General features: G+C 48.1%; 2 protein-coding genes across 14 annotated transcripts in view; both read left to right on the forward strand.

The window, feature by feature from the left end:
- The window catches only part of myt1lb (myelin transcription factor 1-like, b), a 107,102-nt gene extending 98,729 nt beyond the window's left edge, over window positions 1-8,373 (forward strand). For 10 of the 12 annotated variants that reach the window (XM_042228396.1, XM_042228397.1, XM_014340017.2 and 7 more), the window contains 6 exons: window positions 656-877; window positions 2,193-2,287; window positions 2,606-2,709; window positions 3,452-3,595; window positions 4,148-4,210; window positions 5,890-8,373. In XM_042228396.1, coding sequence (XP_042084330.1) covers window positions 656-877; window positions 2,193-2,287; window positions 2,606-2,709; window positions 3,452-3,595; window positions 4,148-4,210; window positions 5,890-6,030 — 769 coding nt within the window. In that variant the 3' untranslated portion in view covers window positions 6,031-8,373. The remainder of the gene's footprint in view (window positions 1-655; window positions 878-2,192; window positions 2,288-2,605; window positions 2,710-3,451; window positions 3,596-4,147; window positions 4,211-5,889) is intronic. The other 2 variants (XM_014340019.2, XM_014340020.2) reach the window with 2 other exon arrangements.
- Window positions 8,374-14,274: 5,901 nt separating this feature from the next.
- LOC102314211 (peroxidasin) overlaps window positions 14,275-23,860 on the forward strand; it is a 45,598-nt gene continuing 36,012 nt past the window's right edge. The window contains exons 1-3 of one of the 2 annotated variants that reach the window (XM_005942148.2): window positions 14,275-14,624; window positions 22,930-23,001; window positions 23,227-23,298. In XM_005942148.2, coding sequence (XP_005942210.1) covers window positions 14,461-14,624; window positions 22,930-23,001; window positions 23,227-23,298 — 308 coding nt within the window. In that variant the 5' untranslated portion in view covers window positions 14,275-14,460. The remainder of the gene's footprint in view (window positions 14,625-22,929; window positions 23,002-23,226; window positions 23,299-23,860) is intronic. The other variant, XM_005942146.2, reaches the window with a different exon arrangement.

Genomic DNA, 23,860 nt, shown 5'->3' on the forward strand with positions numbered 1-23,860 from the left:
TTTATGCACACTTGTCGGTGAGGCTCACTGAGACGGCATGATGGAGAGTTTATGTGAGGAATGAATGAAGAGGCGGGGAAACGAGATATGCCCCAGATTGGGGGGGTGCTGTAGATCTAATCAGATATTTCTCCTCAGAAAGAAACTAGTAAAGCAGCTCAGTCTGACGAGTTCAGACTGTCCTGCATGTGTGAGAGGACTGTCCCATCACTTCAGGGGAAGCTTTGGGCAGAACAGACAAAGATGAATGAAATAAATTCCTGTCAGTGCAGAAAGCCGGTGAACCTCCCTCTATCTGTTTTCCATGAGGCTGAACTAAAAGCAGACAGAACTGATACGTCCACGGCTTTAGCCGTAATCCGTTGTGCGTGCTGTGACATTTGGAATAATTTACTGCCTCGATGCATCTGATTAGCGCGGGTGTTGATGCACTGACACTGTTCCCCCCCCGCGATAAGAGCCGCCACTGGGACAGCTTTAAAATAAGATGATCGTATCTTTGTTTAAATCAGAGCGAAAGCAAAGACGCAAAACAGAAAAATAACATCAGCTGTTCAGCAATTCACCGCTGAGGAAGCACGAGCTCCGGCTCACAGGTCACAGAGAGGACGTTATCTCCTGTATGATGAAAATGTGCTTTTTCCCCCCCCCTAAGGTGTCCGGTCCCGGGATGTGACGGTCAGGGTCATGTGACAGGGAAGTACGCGTCCCACAGAAGCGCGTCCGGATGCCCCATCGCAGCCAAGAGGCAAAAGGACGGATACCTGAATGGCATTCAGTTCACGTGGAAGTCCGGGAAGACGGAGGGCATGTCCTGCCCAACGCCGGGCTGCGACGGCTCGGGTCACGTCAGCGGAAGCTTCCTGACGCATCGGAGGTGAGTCAGGGGTGTGTGGGCGGAGCTTTAAGGAGAAGATCGTGCATGAAAGTCCCTACATAAATGGATAAACACAGGCAGCACTGTGATGTGTTATTAGGCCGGTGCTGTCTGCAGGTCTGCAGTGTGGATGGAAACACAGTAAGCAGGCAGACAGGCGGGTCAGGCAGGGCTGCGTCCTACAGACAAAACATTAGGAGAACAGGACCAGATGGAGCCTTAGACGATGGAAGAGCTGCACAGTCTGCAAACACAAAGCCCATCGAGCTGATTCAGGATGAACCGGACAGAAGGGGGACGGCCGAGCAACCTGTGGGAACTTCTGCCACAGACGAACACAGTTTCATCTCCACCGTAGGAAAAACAGCTCGACTGCTGAATGAGTCAAAAACTCAGCGGTCGAGCTTCCATGTGTGCAGAAAGAGCTCGCAGTGAATAAGCAAACATGTGTCAGGAGACAAGCGTAGATGGAGAGCTTATAGCCTGAGCGTCACTCACGGGGTTACATGTCTGACTGCAGGACGTTTTTAGCACTTCCTTTAGCTTTTGCATGGAAACCAATTACACTTATATGACATATACAGACAGCGCTGGAAGCTCTATGTCCAAACTCAGCTTCTGTTCGGTTACAGTTACAGTAGCTTTGTTTAAAGCGTATTGCACACCGCTACATGCTGCTCCCTTGTGGACATCTTACAGACAGTGCAGGAACTGCACGTTGCATATAATGATGCAATGAGCATCCTTGGTAGGACACCTACAGGGGGTCGTGTCAGTCAGATGTTTGTAGCTGTGGGTGTTTGGACGTTTGCACGGCTCTGCTAACAGGGTTAGCAGCTCACAGATCGACAGTCTGAGGAAGCACCAGTTTGTGTATTTATTGATTTCTTTTATGTAATTGTGTATTTTATGTATATTATGGTTTTATGTCTTTAAAAATATTTTATCATTTTTTAAGGTTTATATGTTGTGTTGTTTTTTTAACTATGGACGTAAATTCTGCCAATAAAGATTGATTGATTGATCGATTGATTGACAGTATATTAAATATGTGCCGGGCTTCAGATGACAGCACTGTGGGCTGTAAACATGTTTATTTCTGGAGCCTCTGCTGGACGCTGCAGGAACTGCAGGCTGCTGCTTGGTTGAAGTTTGCCACACCAGCACGAGCGTCTCTTCTTTAGGAAGAACACACTGGGTCGGGGGAGGGGGGGTTGTGTTTTCCATCTGTGGAGAGCGTTGGCTCGCTCTGTGTGTGTCTGTGGCGCCCATCATATACTGAAACAATGCTTCCTGTTCTTGTCGCTGCCTCCAGTCTGTCAGGTTGTCCGCGTGCCACCTCCGCCATGAGGAAAGCCAGGCTCTCCGGAGTGGAAATGCTAACAATAAAGCAGCAGCGTGCCAGCAACGGTAACGGCAGCTACCACTCACACACACAATACAGCCAATCAGGAACACGGCCATGGAGCGATTTACTGAAGAGACTTCCAATTCCACATAATGGACCAATCAGGAGTGTGTGTGTGAGAGTGGGTGTGAATAATGAGGGGAGCCGAGGAACAGGGCTGGGTTTGCTGTAATGTGTCTGTGAGGTTGTTGAGTCTTAATTAGCTTAAACGAGCTGGCGCGGTGTAGGTGGAGGCGGTCGCACGCCGAGCGTCCGGCACACTTTTTAATTATTCCACACAGAAGGTGCTCGTGTGATTGAGAGTCCCTCCTTGTGTGCAGGGCTGGAGCACGACGAGGAGATCAAACAGCTGGATGAAGAAATCAAAGACTTAAGTGAATCGAATTCACAAGTGGAAGCAGACATGATCAAACTCAGAACACAGGTGAGTCGCTTCCTGTCTGTACTGGGTGTGATTGTAAAGTTCTGCAGCTCCGCCCCTCAGAGCTCAAAAGCCAAACGTTGTTATGGAGATTATGAGGTCACGAGGCGGAGCTAAAAAGGTTATGGGGAAGTGGATCATCTCCTTGAGCACCTCCTCCTGTAATGCTGCCTCCAACTAAAGGTGTAATTTGAAGTGACAATCTAATAAGATTTACCTGCAAATACTTAGAGGTGGGTATGCTAGAATAAGGGGTGGCGATCATCTTGAAGTGAGGGGAACACATGTCAAAGTGGACATACGTCTCACGTAGCTCCTCCCCCTGCGTGTGCAGATATCAGTCAGCAAACCACTGAACTGGAGGCCAAATTAAAGAGAAGCAAAAGGCTCCCTCAGGCTGGACTGTTTAGGTGTCCTCACCAAATCCCGGCTTAACGCCAACATTACACGCCTGATTAACGTTTAGCCTTCCCTTCAAGGTCGTCTCCTTGTGCACCCCTGGGCCTCCTACCTGTAGATCCTTCGCTGCAGCTTGAGCCTCAAACGTGCAGAAAGTAGCATGAATGCGTAAATGGTACTACGCCTCCTGTGGACATTGGGGGAATTGCGGCTTGTTTTTCAGCCCTGGAGGCTGTCGAGGTGGATTTGCAGAACTTTCTGGTCACACCTCGTATGAGCCGATCCTGCAGTGGTGCGTAGCTGCCCGTGACGCTGTGCGCTAACTCTGCACCGTCCCTCTCTGCAGATCACAACAATGGAGTCCAACTTGAAGTCCATAGAAGAGGAAAACAAGGTGATTGAACAGCAAAATGAATCTCTCCTGCATGAGCTGGCCAACCTCAGCCAGTCACTGATTAACAGTTTAGCTAATGTCCAGCTCCCTCATATGGTAAGGGCCACCAGGAACGGCAAGCCAGCAAGTTGCAGATTAAAGCTGACCGTAGCATTATCTGTGTATTTAAGCTCAGCCCAATGTGCATGCTGCTTAGCCTGAAGTGTGGGACGCTGCTTGTCTCTCCAAACAGCGAAGGGGAGTGGTAGTTTCTCTCAGCGTCTCCATGAACTGAAATATTGAGGTTTTTGTCTTTTATTGTTAGTTTAACTGTTTAGGAGGAATTAAAGTGCACGTTTATATACATGTTCATCTGTTTGCTCTCAGTGATTAAAAAAGTGTTTCATGGTAATCACACTGCTCTCATATCCTTTTATTTAATGAACACGTTTCGCTGACAGAGGAACGAGTGAAACTGGAGCATTTTATAAAATCAACTTTTACATTTAAACATTTCCTCTGGTGAAAAATGTCCACAGCACTGCAGCAGAATCACCAATGAAGACCAGCTCGTGTTGTTTCTCAGTTAAATACTGCCATCTAGTGTTTGATTGTGAGACTGGTTTCTCAAAGGGATTTTAAAGGAGATTGTCCCTCTTTTCCTTCCAGAAACCACTGACGCACAAAGAGCCGCCTCTGAGGACTAACAGCTGCTTACAGATGCACCAGCAAGTAAGTGAGCAGCGATTCATGCACTCTGCTGCACTCTGCTGCACTCTGCTTCGTGTCTGACGCACTTCTGTTGTTATGGAAGCAAAGAAAAGTGATTAAACACCTTAATGTGACTCTTTATCAGCACTAAATCCTTAATGTTGGTTTCAGAAACATTTGGCTGCCGAGTTTGAACTGGTTGATTTGTCAGATATATGAACTCTAGCTTCCGGTGTCCGACTGAGATGCGCCGATGCGGCCGAACTGTTCTGGGAGAGAAACTCAATGATGAGTCACAGGTTGTGTCTGCCGGCACAGATTTTACTCCAAACCTGTCAGATCACCGCGTCTCAGAGTTTAGGAAGTCTGAAAGAGTCTGTCTCTCAGCCATGTGAGCTACAACAATGGACGAGTCTCCCGAACAGCTTTTTCCATCATGAAAGAAACGTCTGAAAGGACTCACAAAGTCTCCCGCTAATCTTTGAGCTGTTCATTTATTAAACCACAGAGCTTTCATTCTCATGTGACGGACTTACAGGAAAAGTTCCTGCAGAGACCGGTCCCGAGTTTCTCTGAATTCTCACTGGACACAGACTTTGGAGGAACCAGTGTTGGACTCCACCATCATCAACAGCCCGCAGGAGGATTTGGGACCTCTGCCACCTCTCGACCTCAGCGTCACCTGATCCTCGTGATGCTGACGCGAGGAGATGATGTCATTAAAGCATGAGTGCAGACGCTAAAAGGGCTGAGAGCTTCATCCAGTGATGTGTCCTCCAACGCAACGATGACAAGGTTGACGTCTTCATGCTGTCATGCTTTACAAAGAACAGGAAGTCACAGCACTGTGCAAAAGTCTTGGGCCACCACTTATTGTTTATGAGAGCAGGACTCTTGTCATTTTTGAAGTGCTCATGAGCAACAGTTCTGCTTTCTGAAGCGTTTTCTTTGAGTTCAGTCCTTCTGCCCAACCATCATCATTAACTAACACTGACCTAACTTTGTTACCAGCAGTGTCACACAAACACTTGTTCCTGTTTCTTTAGCCGACTCTAAAACAGTATTTTTGTACCAACAAGGTGATTCCTAAAGAGCAGTTAGCTGATGATCCGTCTTTAAGAACGAGAGGTACAAGCAGAAACCTGACAGAGGGCCTGAGAGATGATCTGGATTGATCAGACATGATCTCTGTGAGAAACGACTATCAGGAAGCCAGTCTGAATGAAGGGAAAGGCTGAGGTATGAACATGACATAAGAACTGGACTGAAGAGCAGAGGAACAGGTCTGACGGAGAGCTGGATCCACATCCTGGTCCGTATGTACGAGGAGGTCCAGCAGTGAGCGTGTGCAGCTGTCTGTGATGCGTTGAGTGGTTTTGGCATTTCTTTGCTTCCGTACTTCACGTGTCCGTGTTCCTTCTGTTTGTGCTCATGTACCAGTGATGCTTTAGCACAGGGGTGGGGAGCTCCAGGTCCTGCAGGTTTTAGATGTGTCCTGGTTTAAATGGATAAAGGACCTCCTCAGCATGTCCTGAAGTTCTCCAGAGGCCTGGTGATGGTGTGCTGACCCAGGGTGAGATTAAAACCTGCAGGACTCCGGCCCTTGAGTTAACAGCGTTTTACTCTAACATGGAGTTTGTAGTGATTGATGATTTTTTGCCTCTGACGGTGTCCATGTGGTGCTTTTTGTTTTCCTGCAGGAGCCAATCAGCGAGCAGAACTTTGACGCCTACGTCACCACTCTGACGGACATGTACACAAACCAGGAGCAGTACCAGAGCCCCGAGAACAAAGCACTGTTGGAAAACATCAAGCAAGCCGTCCAAGGGATCCAGGTGTAATCAACCAATCAGCAAAGGGAGACTTTTTGTTCCCGCCGCAGGTGTGGGCGGCGAATCAGAATCCACGTACAAACAGGCAGCGATGGTTTGATCTCCTCGGTCCGGCGCACTAAAGTGTTATATATTCTAAATTCTGTTCTCTGAAAAAATTGCGAGGCTCTAAGTGTAGGAAGAGCTTTTCGTTCTCTCTTTTCTTTCTGGGTCTCGCTGTGAGGGAGAGAATCGGTTTTTGAGGACATTCACATTTTGTACGTTTTCATATGAGCTCACATAGTGTCATGTATGTTTCTAGCTGCTCATGTATGCACATTTTTAGTGTATATTTCTGAACAGTAAGCTAACGCTAACGGAACGTGAGCTCTTTTTAACGCGTGGCCACGAAGCATTCGAGATGAAAAAAAGGTGGACGGTGGAAGCGAAACGCAGCGATGGAGGAGGATTTTTCTCCTCGCACAGTGGACGATTCTGGACTTTTCAATGTTTTTTTCCTCCTCCTTCTTCTTCTTCGTCTTCTTCTTCTTCTTGCGTGTAGATTGTTCCAGAACAAGAACTGGCTTTGCGGATCGCTTTATTTTCTGCCAATGCTCGAGAAAAGTTTGTGCTTTGTTTTAAAGAAAAGACGTGCAGCTGCAGGTGGGGGCATTTTTAAAATCGGTGCTGTAAACGAACCCGGAGAGGAAACTGACCTGATGTTTGTATGAATGTATGTATGAACAGTTCTATTGGAAACATCATTACACGGAAACCCGATGGTGGAAATCCCGTTACCTAGGAGAGCCAATTGAGTCCTAGGGGAACGCGTCATGTTCACATGCTCATCGTTAATTAGTAGAAAAGACCTACAGAGAGCTCTCTGCTATCAAATCTACTCAATTTGGAGACTCGTGTTGGAAACGTCTCTGCAATATCAGAACTATGGTTTCTAGCAGGGAGGCGATGCAATCTGCAAAGGAAAAACGTTGGTTGGGTATATGCAATCTCTTGTTTATAAGCATAGCGGGGTAACAGGAATCTTTTTAATATAGCCTGTAATGTAAAATATTGATTTTTATACAAATCTTTTAATACAAAAAGTCTTTTTAAAAAAGGAGGAGGGAACCTGGACGTGGAGTTTTAGGAGCAGAAGTATATGAGTTCCACTTTTTTTCTGTACGACTTTGCACAGGGACACCTTCGTTTCCATGTTTTGATGTTCTTACAGAAGCTAAAAGCAGTACCCGAGAGCCTGAAGCGAGGGTTTCCGAGGGTTTTGTAAAGAGTATTTATAGAGTATGACAGCGGGACTTACAGGGTCACTGTCCCCACTTATGTGCCAGTAGACTATTTGCACTTGTCCTTGAAGATATTATCCTTACGTACGGCGGCGTGCAATTTCCCAGGTGACCTCTCTGGCACACGATCGGATTTCGTACCACTGAGAGAGGAAGAACAGGGACTTGGTTCAAACCATAGCAGTTAGCTGTAGGCTACTATCGAGTGTAAAAACATTCAGTCATTTTTGCTCTGTTTTAGGAAGATGAAGTTATCCCCCGCAGCACTTTATATCTAATCACTGTACAAATGGTTAAATAGTCAATCAGTTCGAGGTTTGAATAAAAAATAATGGGGCCACGCCGCTGTGCGCGCCCCTCCCTTCTCCTAGTCGTCCTAGTCGTTAGCGCTCACGTTCAGGATTTGCCTTCTCGAGAGCGAATGCCAACGGTGCTCGTCGTCGTTCACCTGACCGAATCTCATCTATTGTACTTTACCGTCCTCTGTCGGGACTCTGCTTCCCATCATCCATGACTGCGTACGCCTTTTTCCACAGCATCGTGTCTGCAGCTTTTTGCCAATATAGTAACGCTTCAGTAGAGTAATAGCTAGTACCAGTTTTTGAATTAATTCTCATTACCAGTGAACATGGAGGAGGGACTTTAAAGCACAAACCGGCTGCTCATCTGACGTTGGGACATAAATAACAAGCCTGAAAAAGAGTATCTGTGACTATCTATAGGGAACGCAAAGAGGTCGTCGCATATTTAGAACCTTTCATAGAAACTATTGTGAATTCATCAGAGTTTATTATTTAGTTGGAGCCAGCTGATTTAGTTGGAGGTTGAGTTCAGTGACCATCAACAAAGACAGGATTTTGTATAAACTATTGTGCTCTCTGTGGAACTGAAGTTTGATTTATTTTTGTACTACACAGCATGGATTTGTTGACATTTTAATTTTGCTATAAATGTGTGAGATCACAAGTTGCTGTGATATTTCATTTATAAATTGTGAACTTTGTACAATTTTTGTCATGCTGGATGTTGACACATCTTAAACTCAGAATAAAGACAAATGTGTTGCCAGAGACCTGGAAACTATTTCTTTGTGTTCTTCGTGTGACGCTGCAGCACTTCGGCGGGTTACAGCTCGCGACGGGCGTCAGGAAATGATGTCGTAAACTTTATGAATAAAGTTGAATCATCTCCTGTGTGTTTTCACCACAGGTTGTTGTTTTTGTTTCTAGACCATATCTGGACACGCTAGCTTCACACAGACACACATACCTGCTAATCAGTGCTCAGTAACATCCATCCATCCATCTTCATCCGCTTTATCCGGGGCCGGGTCGCGGGGGCAGCAGCCCAAGCAGAGAAGCCCAGACCTTCCTACTCCCCAGCCACCTCCTCCAGTTTATCCAGGGGAACACCAAGGCGTTCCCAGACCAGCCGAGAGATATAATCTCTCCAGCGTGTCCTGGGTCTGCCCCGGGGCCTGGAACACCTCACCTAGGAGGCATCCTTGTCAGATGCCCGAACCACCTCAGCTGGCTCCTTTCGATGTGGAGCAGCAGCAGCTCTACTCTGAGCCCTTCGCGGATGGCTGAACTTCTCACCCTATCTCTAAGGGAGAGGCAGGGCCACCCTTCGGAGGAAGTTCATTTCTGCCGCTCGTTCTTTCGCTACCCACAGCTCGTGGCCATAGGTGAGGGTAGGGATGTAGATCAACCGGTAAATTGAGAGCTTCGCTTTTACGCTCAGCTCCCTGTTCTCCACGACGGACCGGTGTAGCGTCCGTTTGGAGGTGCTGATCTTCATTCCCGCTGCTTCACACTCGGCTGCAAACCGTTCCAGTGCGAGCTGGAGGCCCTCACCCAATGAAGCCAACAGAACCACATCATCCGCGAAAAGCAGAGAAGAGATTCTGAGGCCACCTAAGTGAAAGCCCTCCGCAACTTGGCTGGGTACTCTGAACTGCCACTCGGCGCATAAGCGCAGATGACAGTCAGGACCCGTTCCCCGACCCTAAGGCGCAGGGAACAAACCCTCTCTCCACCGGGAAAAACCCCAACGTACCGGCAGCAAGCCGAGGGGATATTAGAATACCCACCCCAGCCCGCCGCCTCTCACCAGGGGCAACTCCAGACTGAGACAGAGTCCAGCCCCTCTCCAGGAGACTGGTTCCAGAGCCCAAGCCATGCGTAGAGGTGAGCCCGACTTATCTAGCCGGAACCTCTCAACCTCGCGCACTAACTCAGGCTCCTTCCCCACCAGAGAGGTGACATTCCATGGTCAGTAACATCCAATTAAAATCCAAGAATGTCACCAAAGCTGAAACTGAGACCTCGTGAATGGTCTGTTAGTACAGTGACCTCACAGCAGCCATGTTATTGGTCAGATGATGTCATTAAAAATGCGCTGAAAGGCTCCAACAACACAAACACGTTCAAGAGGTCCAGTTCATGGACTCCAGTTAGCTCAGGTGAAACCTAACAGAGAGCTGCTTGTGTCTCTGTCCACCTGTCAGTCAGAAGCCACACCCCTAATAATGCAAACAGGTAGGTTATAACAGTCTCCCCCCCATACAGGTGTTATGAAGTGGAAATTATCTGTAGGTACCAAAGCAATGTGTTTAAGTTTTAACATGGGAGTCTGTGTGGACCGACTCACTGTCGGCTTCGTTGTTCAGGTTTATTTCTGCTGTGTTTTATTGATATAACACCGGCTCATATCAGCTATCGTCTGAGAATGCTTTATCTTGTGAGATGACCCCAACAATCTGAGCAGCACTTGGCAACAGTGGGAAAGAAGAACTCCCTTTTAACAGGAAGTGACTTCCGACAGAAGCAGACGTCTGCTTTGGTGTGTAACCACAGTGAAAAGATGTGAGACAGGTGCATCATGGGAAGTCCCCAGCAGCTTGAGCCTGTAGCATCGCAGCTAGTTCAAACGTATTTCCAGTACAAACTGGAAGCTGGTTCCACAGAAGAGGGGCCTGAAAACTGAAGGCTCTGCCTCCCATTCTACTTTTAAATACTCTAGGAACAACAAGTAGGCCTGCAGTGTGAGAGCGAAGTGCTCAATAGGGTGATATGGTACTACAAGGTCATTAAGATAAGGCGACCCCTCCTCTGAGGGGGTAGTCCAACCAGCTAAATATAGTGTTTACTCTATTATTTTATACTTTATGCTCTACCTCATGAATCTCTCCATAAACTGCAGTTAGTTCAAAATACAGCTGCTCTTATTGTTTCCAGAATTACATCCACTGAACATATAACAGCTGTTCTGAAACAGCTGCATTGGCTTCCAGTTCACCTCCGTGTCAGATCCTGCTTCTTACTTTCAAAGTGCTTCATAACCTCGCTCCTCCATATTTATCTGATCGCCTCCATACATACTCGCCTCCCTCGTTCTGTCTGTTCCACCTGCTCGCCTGACTATCCTGGGACTCAGAGCCTTCAGTTGTTCTGCCCGAGACTCTGGATGCACTTCCACTAGATCTCCGGACCACAAACTCTCTACTTTTAAATCACATCTCAAAACCATCTGTTCAGGATTGCATACAGCTGATTCTGTCTTAGTCCATTTTTTACCTACCCTAACTTTCATGCTTGTTTTTTTTCTTATTTATCTTATGTCTAAATTTTATTTATGTATTTTTATATTGTACTGTTGCTACTGTTCTGTGCTATTGTAAGGTGACCTTGAGGGTCTTAAAGGTGCTATAAATAAAATGGATTAATATTATTATTTAGCGTAAATAATCATAACGTTTATCTCTGAATTTTAACATTTGTTTAGTAATATGTATGTTTGTTTTTGAACAGTCCCCTTTTTACTACACTGTAATGTGTAAATATTGCATTGATTTATTGCTAAATTTCAGCTGCTGGCCACACCCACCTGTCTGGGGTGTACCTCACCTGTTGCCCTATGATAGCTAAGACAGGCCCCCATGACTCTGAGCTGGGGCAGAAGAAGTGATGGATGGATGATATCCATACTACGGGCTACTTTAGGACCTTGATTTGATAGTTTGGGGTAGCATGATCACATGACAGTTATTACTGTTAGACATACTTTCAGGAAACTATTTCTTTTTTTTGTTGTTGTTTTTTGACCATCACGTATCCAGGTGAATCATTCATGCAGTAATTTTGCCTTTTATTACTACTTACCTGCTGAGGAGCCAGCTGAGTTGGGTCAGGTGTTCTGGTGTGACCCACCAGGAGGAGGACCCGGGGTCCTCCTCCTGGTGGGTCAGGTGTTCTGGTGTGACCCACCAGGAGGAGGACCCGGGGTCGACCCAGGACAGACACCTGACTGTTCCCCCCGATAAGTTTGGTTGGGAGAGGGAGGTCTGGGCTTCTGCGCTTCATCTGCTTCCCAAAGACTTGACCCTGGATAAGTGGAGATGGGTGGATGGATAATTTGGCTCCTGTGCTCCTGTCAGCCTGCAGCTGACAGTGAGGGCTGTTTCAAACTGTCACAGTAAATTGAGTTTCATTGTTTCACATTAGCTGCAGGCTAATAGCTCCACCTGACAGTTCGGACTGGATAAGACTGGCTGCCCCTCAGAAACATAAAGTGTGATTGTCAGGCTGGTGGGGCTTCTTTACTGGAGATAAACATGTTAGCAGAAAGGATCAGAAGTCTGATGTGGAACTCAGCTGTCTTCAGTGTTTCATCTTTGCAGTTGAAACCTGATCAGTGTTTCTGGACTCACAGACACGTTTGTTTTAATGTTTGATGGGAAGTTCACGGAGCCCGGAGAAACCATGCTCCTGCTGCGAGGTTATTCTAGAGACTGAAACTGGACTGGAACTAAACCGAGGCGTTTCACTTCCAGGAAATAAAAAGCAAAGGAAACTTTTGAAACAAAAAAGAGGAAATTCAAACACAAGCTATGGATTTTCTAGAAATAAAGGTCTGATGTTGCTGTGAAGTCGTGCTGCCACATCCTTCATGGCTCGTGTCTCCGAGTCTCTGAACTCTGGGAGCGACGGCCCTGCGGTTTGTTGCTGCTGTAAGTGATGCTGGTCTGGGAGTTCTTCTCCAGCTCCTTGGCCAGGTTGGAGCTGGTGGCGACACTGTGCTTGTAACCAAACTGTGGAAATAATGATTGGTCATGTTTTAGCCAAACTCTGGGTTTAGTTAAAAAGTGGGCAGACAGAAGGCATGATGGGACGAGTCGAGGAAAAAATGATACTGTAGGTACATTTACGAGGTGCATGAGCAATTCTAAGTTACCCTTAACTTCAGGTGTTTTACAGGAAAAGAGACACAAATTCTTCTGTAACAGGTTTTAGGTACTCTGTAATTTCCTGGTAATTTAACCAAAAAAACAGCAACATATCATATGTATGCTGTACTTTTTTCATCACGGGGCTTATTATGAAGCATCTGAACCTTGTCTAACTTCTGGGTATTTTACAGGTAAGGAGACGCAAAGCACTAAAATTACTTACACTATAATTTGTGTCTCCTTGGCTGGAAACCACAGAAAAGATAGTACTACATAAAATTACTTATACAATTAAATTACAGTATTTCTTTGTTTCCTGTACAAACCTGAACTATACCTCCTTTTTCTAGTGCACACTTGTTAAAGTATTTGTTGGTAAATATAATTATACTGTCATTTCAGATGAAATAAGTTGACGTTTTAATTACAGGGGAAGTACGCCCTCAGTCGCAGGCTTTAAGGTCCTGAAGGACCCTCCACGTCGTCTTCTTACTGTGGAATTTTGTTTGAGTTGCCACTAAATAAGAAACGAAGAATGAAGGACAGTAAAACTGAAACTAATAAAAACGGAACAGAAAAAACACTGATTAGAAAGAAAAGTAATAAAGCTGTTCGGCTGTAGGAGCACAGAGATCACTGCACAGACACTGAGCTCATTATTAGGAACTTTAGTCACGTTTAATATGAACATGCATAATTTGGAAGAGCGGATTTATGAGTGGAAATCAGAAAATAATTAATATTAGCTCAATAAAAACACATTTAAAACACCCGTAATAACAACTGAAGATAGTGACGTCATTACTTGCTGGTATGTGCTGTAATTCGTGAATTTTCCAGCAGATGTCAACAAAGCCAAACGTTTAACCTGTGGCTGCTTCACTGTGCCGATAACACAAAGATGAATAGAAATAATGGAAATGACATGAATGTGTAGTTTATGGTTAACAGAGCGGGTGTCCACTAACTGTGGACAGATTCGACGCCTTATTTTCAATCATAACTATAATTAATATCATAAAATAAAATGTTCCTTTACCATCATCATCATTTCAGCCTCGGGAGTGGACGTCCCAGCAAATTAACTCAAAGTTCAAACCAGGAAGAAAAACCCTGAGAGCCCGTCCGACTCTACAGGCCTCAGTCAGCAGGTTAAAGGTCAAAGTTCATGACAGCACAATGAGAAAAACTGACCCTGCAGGAGAACGCCTTTTCCTTTAATAAGAACATGGCAACACAGCCTGGGTTTGCAAAGCTGCACCAGAACAACATCCTTTGGACAGATGAGACCCGAGTGGAGACTTTTGTCCAGAAGATCAGCAGCAGAGAAGTGTCGTCAACACCTGACCTGCTGCTTTGTTGTTCGTGTTTCCTCTGCAGCTCTGTGTGTGCATGTTGTACAAATACAGTTATGATTATGAATGACTGTCTCCACATGCTGAAGTCTTTTCGTGCACACAGTGTTGGTTTAAAAAGTTGCTACAATATAAAAGTTGCTACAACAAAAGTTGCAACAATATAAAAGTTGCTACAACAAAAGTTGCAGGGATGTTGGAGCCGTGAGCTCGCTGAGCGATGGTACTGCTGCATATGATCTCCTTTAGAAGAAAGCGGGAGGACTGTGTGTGTATCCGGCTGTAAACATGTTTGTTTCTGCTGTGAAGTTCTAACATGTGAGCGCACGGGGCGGACTCCCTGCTGCCCCTGCCGGTGGGCAGAGAAACTGCAGCTTTGTCCTGCTCAGAATCATTGGTCGGTGAAACTTCTGAAAGTTTCCTTCATTGTTTCAGGAGCTCCGCTCAGAGAAGGACAGCCGGGCTGCGAGCTTCCAGCCTGCGTGTGTGTGTGTGCTGCCTCTCCTCCTCCTCTCTGAGTGTGTGTCTGTGTGTGTGAGGGGGCAGCTGGTCGCTCGGCTCTGCTCGGTTAGAAATGGCGCTGCGGGCTGCGCTGCTCTCCTCTCTGCTGCTGCTCTGCGCGGTTCGGCGGTTCGGCCTGTGCTGTCCGAGCCGCTGCCTGTGTTTCCGGACCACGGTGAGATGTATGCATCTGAACCTGGAGACGGTGCCGGCGGTCTCTCCGCAGACCACCATCCTGTGAGTACTTTCTCCCGGCGGAGAGCGGCTCGATCCGCAAGCCTGCGGAGGGGGAGGCCCGAGACACGGTCCGAGTTAGTGTTAGTGAGGGTGGAGGGGGACGTGTGCACACCGAGCCGTGCTGCTGCAGGTTCTGGGGATCAGAGAGTGCAGGAGAGGCGCTTTTAGGGTCTCCGAGCTGGAGAAGAGGAAAGCTTTAAGGACACCGCAGGCTGAGCTCAGGAGGAATCTGATGGATCCACCTTAAAAGTCGATCTGTGAGGTCACAGGAAGCCTGCAGGTCTTTGAAAGAGGTCCAACCAAGCTGGTATGAAGCTGAAGTTAGATTCTGGGGCTTGTGTTCCCCTAAACCGTCCCAGCTGGTGTTTTAGGGACACATCAGCAGATCCTGGTGTTGCTTTTTGCTTCTTGTGTGTTTGCATTTGTACACCGGAGCCAATCAGGGGTCTCGCACCGTTTGTGTTCTTCATATTTGTCCCAGCGACGTTTCCAAAAACTGCAGTTATGTGATTTATAGTTTTTCTGAGTAGAAAAGCTCTGACGCTTTGTTCACTGTAAATATAAAATAAATATGAGAAAGATAAACACAGTGAGGGTGGGGGTCAGCTGATGTCCGGGTGGGTGTGGTCGTTTTCTAGCTGTGACATCAAAGATCTTTGCTTCAGTTTTTTATTGAAAATGTAAATATGTGAGTTATAGATGTGATTATTCTGCTGTGCTTTCATTCTGGGCTTTGTTGAGGCCTGAGCTCGTATCTGACGCTGAGCCCGACCTTCAGGCCAGGTAGGAAGGTTTGGGTCAGAGTATTGGGCTAAAAAGTCCTCTGGGGGGGCGTTCCCTCCCCAGCTTTTCCCTCCCCAGCTGTTCCCTGCCCAGCTGTTCTGTGAGAGTTCAGTTCTTCCTTGTTTATTGTTTATTGATTGTTTATTTATTTGTTTATAATCATGGTCTCTGCATGCACCTGAATCAGACGTTTTGCCATACCGAGCAGCTCCTCGCTGTTCGGTTGAGGACAGCCGTCCCTCAGCCCGAGTGTGGAGAAGAAGAGCCACGCTGGAAGCAGACTGCACATCGGGAGCACGGACGTTTTTCCACGCTCTGACGGCCATTGTGACCGGGCATCGGGAAACAGGAAGGAGCTGATGGTGGTCTCAGAATCTCTGCATCGAGCACGACTGTCTTACAGCCTCAGCAAGGAGCACAACATCTGATGGAGCGTCCGAGGAGAAGAAACCACAGAAGAAGGATGGAGAGGGCGGGGAGACAAAGACTTGAGAGAGTTTCAGCGAACGAGGGGGCGCAAACTTTTAAAACGGAAGCCTCGCCTCGCACATCTGGATCTGCTCGCTTTGGCGTGTTTGGAGGAGAACCACTGATGCCGTCACGATGCTGCGTCTGCGTGCGGCCCCTCGTGGCATTTCAGAGACACGTTAGAGCGGCAAGGATGAGTAAAAGCAAGATGAAGACGATTGTGAGCGGCAGCGCTGCTGCCCTTCCTCGTGTTGGCTCATTTCTCCACAGTGAGCTCTGACCCTGTGGCGGGCCTCGTCAGCACCGACTCCCAGCCTGGGTCAGCTGACCTCTCCCAAACCGAGGCCCTCGCGCCCACAGCGTCCTCGCCGTGGCGTAGTGCGTCTCAGTGACCTCCCCTTCCTTCTCTGATTGTCTTTGGAACTTTTTGTTGTTCATGTTTTTCTTCCTCTGCCATGAAAGGACGGAAATTCTCCGGCATGCGCTGGTCAGCATGTCGTAGCGGCTCGGCTCAGCGGGAGAACACACAGCTCCACATATGTCCGTCCCAAACATGTGGCCCCTTTGTCTTTAAGCGGGCACGTCATACGCCGGATTATAAATAGCTTCATCCAGGACAAAGGGGGCAACTCAGCCAGGCGTGCCAGAATTAGCCGTTCCCTGCCCGTCAGCCCTCGGCGGCGGCACTGCCCACATACCCCAGAGGAGGATGGAGGAGGATGTGTGTGGCCACCGATGAAAGGCCTGTTCAAGCGCTGATCTCAGCAGGAAGTCGCGCCTGCTGGTCGAGGTGTAAATGCAGCTTCAATGCTCAGCACCGGTCATCGTCACCGCTGCGTGTGAGGCGACGAGCCCTTCATCTGAAACTCTTTCACAGTTTCTACCGTGAGCTGTGAGGTGGTTTCAGGACGAGCTCGCAGCTGCTGCAGATTCTTTCTGACCTCCGTCTGTGGCTCCACAGGAACGGCCCCCGAGTCCAGCTGGCGGCGTGCCGTGGGAGGAATTTAAAGTGATAATATCACAGAGGTGGGAGATGATGCCTCACGTCAGCCCGCGTCTGTCCTGCTAAACTTTTACTACCTTGGTATTACAGCTCTGTTCAGATATTTGTGATTAAAGTCGAAACAGCACACGTGCTGTTCACGTGTTTATGTGAGTGACTGTTAGAGATGATGTCGCTCTCCACGAGCTCCTCCCAGCACCGATTGGTGTGCTTGGTGTGAAGGTGTGGGCTCAGCTGGAGGATGATGATGTTAGAGTCACAGAAGCTGAAGTTGATGATGTCATGTAAATATCAGGCAGAGCTGACTTTGTTTGTTTAGGCCCGTCTGATTCGATGATGTCACAGCCACGTCAGAGCGTGCAGCGCTGTTTTTTGCATACTTGTCACATTTAAATGTTAATATTAGACAAAGATAACTGAGATAAATACAAAGTGCTGATTTCCTTTATGAAGAGGAAAGATGATCTCTGTGTGAAATGTCTTGTTGAATCTGGGTCACGACACAAAGACCGTCCTGGTTTTGTGCCCGCAGCGTTCCTGTTTGGCTCTCGGGCCTCCACACATGAAGGTTTGTGTGTATTTGTCAGCTGTGTCCTCTGTGGACGCCTGTTTGAGGCCAAACTGTGACTCACGGTCTCTGCACATCTTCTCAGGGATTTGCAGCAGTGGGACGAATGGTCCTGTTTTGCCAACATGGGGTATAAACTGGTTGTTTTCGGTATTAGTGGCTCACACAGGGATGTGCGCTGTGAGTCAGCTCGGCGTGCATTCGTGTCACGGGGCTGAGACACTGGTAGTGTCCTCTCCCCAAACGGCCCGATATCTGCCTGCGTGACGGGCAGCGGCGCGGCCGCTGGAATGTGCTGTAGTCAGGGTTTGTGGGGCTCGGTGTCGGCAGCACAGTGGAATGCAGAGCCAGAAATCCCCACAGCTTTGCTCGCTCAGGCCAACCGGCCGAGATACAAACCAACTCCTTGGGTCTCGTGTCGGGGCACAAACCTGCAGTCGCTGAGGGTTTAACCTCGCCTCTCACCGCGCTGCAGGACTCCGCCCTTAAACTTAGAAAGCAGTTTTGAACTTCCTGTTATTATTGGAGTTTGTTTTTACTGGATTTTTGGTTAATTTGAACAAACATTTGCACAGCCGGGCTCTCCGCTGGGCCCCACCTGCAGCCACGCGATTCATCAGTGGGTCCGTATGGTACACGTCTGTGATTGGCTGTTTTGGAACACGCAGGCTGATTGTGGATTGTGCGTGGAGCGTGTCGGTCAGTGCACGTGTGCACAGACGCCTCGTCAGGCTGAAGGATGTGTTTTACTCCCAGCTTTAGTTCTCTGCAGGGAGCTGTAACTGTAATCACATTACATCTTTTTGTAACTACACAAACCAACATGCCAAACATGGCAGCTCACATGTTGTGACAGGTCACATTCTTGTTTTTGTGACTGGAGTCTGAAGGCCGCAGTGATTCTTTCAGGTATTTAAAATCATGGGGGCGTGGCCTCCTGCTACAGGTAACGCATGCATAGAGGCTGAACTCAACATCCAGCCTTACGCGGGATGTTTTCCAGATAAATGTCACGGCCATGTTTGGAGCTCCTGCTCTGCGAGGAGGCCGTTATGTACTCGTTTAACTCGGTGATTCGCGCAGGCCCGGCAGCCGCTGACAGCTCGGCATGCAAAGCTGAAGAGCCCGCCGAGCATGGTGAGGCGCACACGTGGTCCTCAGATGCTGGAGGAGCTGGGAGGCAGCCAGCTCCGCTCGCCATCCGGCTCACGCCACATTCATAGAAACCTGAAATCCTCCCAGCTCAGCGTCAGAGCTTTAAAGAAGCGAACAGAAAATAAAAAGCCAGCAGGTCTGCGAGTCGGTGCCAGACGAGCTGCAGGTTCCTTGAGTGACCTGATCTGGGGTCAGATTACAGGTGCGTGCAGCAGCTGCGGGGCAGACGCCGCACTTTCACACAGGACCGGTTGCTTTTGTCTGGGTTTGTGTGCCCACCAAGTCCTGCATGATAATTGGCTTTGCCTCGTGTTTGTGATCTGGACGCCGGCCACGTCGGCCCCGTTCACACCGCTCGGCTTCTGCTCCTGCAGCTGATGTGCAGCCAGACGGGCGAGAACGTCGGAGGCTCACATTTACTCACCTGTGTGGCTCAGCGGCTTCACCTGGCTGCAGTGCCAGACCTCCACCTGCTGCAGGCCCTGGTCTCATGTGTTCGTGGTCTTTGTGAAGCTGTGAACTGATTTCCTTTCTTCGCAGGAACACCGTGCTTCACTTCCTGCGTGTCTTTGACTGTTTACATGTCAAACGGATCACAGCAAACACAATGACTTCCTGTTACTGTGGCAGAGAACTGTGAGTCGCATTATCGTGGAAATGATTCACAAATCTCAAAGAAAAATTCTGATTAGTCCATGAAACTGGCTCGGTTTCCATACCAACCCATCCAGGGTCACCGCAGACCTGCTGGAGGTCATCCCAGCATCTCCTCTGATTACTGAGCGCGCTCAGAATGAACCGAGCAGAGCCGACGATGGTCAGGGTCAGAGGAGCGACTTTCAGAGACTTGTCAGAGGACGGGTGGCTGGATGAACATATCAGCTGCAGTGATTGGCCGAGTCGGTGTTTCTGCCTCGTTCCTGCTGTTTTGCTCGTTAGTCGTTCCCTCAGAGTTGGTGTGATGTGAGGGGACAGGCTGTGTGCAGTGTAGCATACATGGATCTGTTTGAGTGTTTCAGGTCGTTTGATGGGAGCAAACTTAGAAGTTCAGCAGTGGATGAGATCAGGATTTGCCTCCCTGCACTTGTGTTTGTGTACCTGAGTGTCTGAGTGAGCCTCTGTGTGGGAAATGCCGATCTTTTTCCACGCCTCCTTGCCTTTGCTCCCATTGTTGTTCATTTCCCTTTATCTGTGACCTGGGACGCCGTTCTCAGACTTGCTGTTGTGTGGGAGTTAGCCTTGCTGTCTGCCGGTTCCTCGAGGCGTGGGACCGTAATGGCTGTTATCTGACTCATTAAATTGGCTCTGCCACAAATAGCATTAAAATGCTGCGTGTGGATTTCGGGCCGGCCTGCAGCGCTGCGTGGACGTGCACGTCTACAAACACTGTTTACTGAGCGTGCTCCGCACTGTAATTTCCCCCTTTATGGACTGACTCACTCGCCTCCCCTGCTTTTCTCCGGTTTCTCCTCTTTCTAAACTATCGAGCGGCTCCAGAGACCGCCGTGCTCCTCGGGCGAGTTATTACATCCTGTTTGATTGTGTTGAGACAATTGAGGTTTTTGCTTTCGTGCTTGCAGAAGCAGCGTCGACGTGCACGTTGCAAAGCTGCCTCCTCTCTCCGATCGGGGATTAGACGTGGTTGTGGTTATGATGGATGGGCAGCGTCGGGCTTTGGCGCTCATTAACAGATCTGCAGACAGAACGAGCTCTGACACAAACACACGATCCAGCTGTAGGACAGCCAGCTTTCAGTCTGTCTCCTCCCGCTGCATCGGAGCGCTCGTCGGGGCCTCGGGGCCGATTTCACCGCCTCCCGTCCTTCCAGGACATTCTGGTCAGCTGAGCCTCGACAGCTGATGCTTTAAACACACCCCGCAGACAAAGCTCTGCTGACCTTATTTAGCCTTCTCCACAAAGAGCCGCAGTCATGCCAGCCATGAAAGCGGCACACACTCGCACTGAGCCAGAATAACACAGCCACCGAGCAGGACGCGTTAAATCCGGTCCAGTTAACGACCTCACAGCCATCGGCAGCTCTGAGGGCGGGGTCACATGTACGATACGGGCTTTTCAGACCTCCTAACAGAAGTTCATTATAAGGAGAGCTGCCTGATCCAGCACGTAGCCCGCCCTCCTCCTCGTCCTCACAGCTGGGGGCGGTGTAGGCGCGACGGCCTCGGCGTGTCTGGACAGAGCGCTCTGTGGGTACCGTACCTGCTCTTTCCTCGTGGACCCTCACGGCTCTGTCTTTGAGCTGCAGAGCAAACCTTTGGTTTGAGACGATGCCTGTCCTCAAGTCTCCGTTACATTTACTCTCACATGCATCACAGCACAACAGCAGCAGGTGTTTGATTAGACTAGAGGTGATGGTCTAATATTCACACATTAACTATAAAAGAATAATTTCTGGGATTATTAGACGTGGTATATTTCCTCATGTCTGCCCTGGTAGGATGTAAAGCAGCGCTCAGCCCTCATTAAACAGCAGAGATGGAGGATGCTGCAAACAGTCAGGTGTAGTTCAGTTAAAGATGGGAGGTCCTGCACCCGGCCCGGTCCCAGCTCTCTGGAGCGGGTCCTTTAAATATTGGCACGAAGGAATTTGTGAACAGGAATGCTGACAGGAGCCTTCAGTTTACCCAGAATGCACCCTGTGTAGATTTCTTCAGTGGAACTGATCAGATTTCAGGTTTAAGCTTTTGGATTTTCAGGTTTTTGGATTTCATAGGATGAGTCTTTAGAGTTGGGGGGGCTGTCGGGCTCTCAGCAGCCGGATGTCTGTCAGTTTGGGTCTGAGTGACCCAGATGACTTCCTCTGCCAGGTCGGCGGATACAAAGAATGCTGGGAGCTCTGCCGGGGGAGGAGTTCTTCTAGAGGAGGAGGAGCGTTGATGTTTTCCTGTCTCGACTCTCAGCTCAGTGACGATTCGGCCTCGTGGATCCGTCCTGACGCTCGTGTCTCTGTGGCACTGAAAGAACATCACGGCTCAGATGTCTCAGAGCTAAAGACACAACGTTCAGATTTCACCAAGCTGGAGGAGCGGCATGTTTTCAGCTCGTCGCACCGACGGCACGCTCGCTCTTATTAAGGCTGATTAGTGCCTGAGCTCATTACGAAGCCTTCTGCTTGTTATCTTTGGGGCTGATGTGCTTTAAATCGGTCCTCGTGATTAAAGCTCGATAAGAGCATTCCTGCCACATGAGTAAGACGCCCAGACATGCCTCAGGATGAGAGCGTGGCGGCTCTGCGCTGGACTTTATGGTCCCTGTTCAGCTTTTATCCAGTACTTACATCCTGCTCTCCTGCATGTTTTATTAATGCAGCACAGCTTTGCATTCATAGGTTTGCTGATTTTGAGCCTTCATAGAAGTGCTGCTTATTCATTTAGCTTTTTATTGATCGATTGATTTTCCTCCTGCATTTTCTCTGATCGTCATTTGGCAAAACTCATTATTAAAAGCAGCATTTAAAACAAAGATAAAGGTCGTTATTATTATTGATCTTTATTCATGCCAGTGCATTATTACTTATTCAATTATTCAGTGAAATAAATGAATGAATAAAGTCCAAGCAGACAAAATAATTAATAATAATAATAATTAATAAAGCAGGAAATAATTATTTCCATTTTATTTGTTTCTGTATTTATTAACTTATTTTACACAGATGCATAAAAAGAAAAATAAATGACACACAAATAAATGAAATGAGTGATATTATGTAATTTCTGGATCAGTTTCGTGCTATGCACATGAATTAACAGACGTTTACACTCAGGTCCATAAACACTTGGACAGACTTGGTTCTTGGTTCTGTCTGAGTGAATTTGAATGAAACAGCTCAGATTCAGCTTTAATTCATTTGTTTACAAATGTGAGGATCACATGTTTAACAGTTCCTTCATCTCAGGGGCTCAAAAGTAATCTGACAACTTAAATAAGTAAAAATGTTCATGTCATATTTGGTTAAAAAGCCTCTGCTGGCACTGACAGCCGAGTCTTGAACTCGTGGACATCAGCAGGTTTCCTGTCTGTCTGAACTCAAGTCAAGTGGCTTTATTGTCATTCAGCCATGTGCAGGTGTACAGTGAGACCGTGGTGCTACATATGACAGACAGTCAACACGGGACTACATAACCTGCAAAAATGGCAAAAAAACTAAACGAAGACGGCGCAACAGAAATGTGCAAAATGTGCTGTTTAGATGTTTTATGGTCCAGTCTTGTCTTTTTAATAGAAATCTCCCAGAACAAACTGGTCTGAATGGATAAATGTTATGCTCGGCTCGTGTTCCTGATTATGAACATGCTTTCTTCTATTTTCAGAGACCTGAGGTTCAACAAAATCAAGGATTTACAGCCGGGTTCCTTCAGGCGACTAAAGAACCTCAACACCCTGTAAGTGTTCTCCAGCCAGACGCACGAGCTCAGCGTGACGACGGAGCTGAAAGGTTCATGCTGACAGTCATGCCTCATTCTGCTGCTTTCGCACGCGTGCAGGTCGGCTCGAGGAATTGAACGTCTCACCTGAGCTCGCTTTGCACCTCTGACCTGCTGCGGCTCTTTGCTAAGCTAACACAGTACAGGCACTGACACTGAAGCAGTTTGTTTGTTTCCCCTCAGCCTTCTCAACAACAATCACATCCGGAGGATCCCCAGGGGGACGTTCGAAGACCTGGAAAACCTCAAATATCTGTGAGTTCAGCCGTCACTTCCTGTGTTTGCTGTGTCAGACTGTTCTCAGAAGCTTTTCGCTCAGTCAGCAGAAAGGCGCTCGTGCTGGAACAAGCCTCGCCGGGCGCTTCAGAAGCCGTGGACGGCTGAGGCTGCGTTGCGGAAATTGTGCGAATGAAAGGCCTCCTTTTGTCTGATCCTCTGTACTTATGTGTCTGGACGGGGTGACCTGCAGGCGTGTGAAGCCTCGGGCTTGGCTTTGTGAGTCACGCGCGCGATCGTCCCGCGGCCTCAGCTGAGCTCGCAGCCGAGAGCTCAACTCGACTGTCAGCGCCAAACATCGGAAACTTAACGCCATCTTTAGTTCCCCTGCTCTGATCCCAGATCAGCCCCGCTGACCGCTCTTTAGTCATGGAGATGATGGAGCCCAAGTGACCTGAAACATGTTGAAACCAAACGTCCCTGATCCCCCCCACCCCACCCCACAGCCGTTTCTACTCAGTAAGCCAGAGAGCAAACATACACATTCCTGAAATACATGCCCCCCTACACACACACACAAACACTCACACACGCGCTCACA

This window comes from Haplochromis burtoni, unplaced genomic scaffold, assembly GCF_018398535.1.
Source record: "Haplochromis burtoni strain Fernald_Lab_line unplaced genomic scaffold, NCSU_Asbu1 Contig_321, whole genome shotgun sequence".
Lineage (NCBI taxonomy): Eukaryota > Metazoa > Chordata > Actinopteri > Cichliformes > Cichlidae > Haplochromis > Haplochromis burtoni.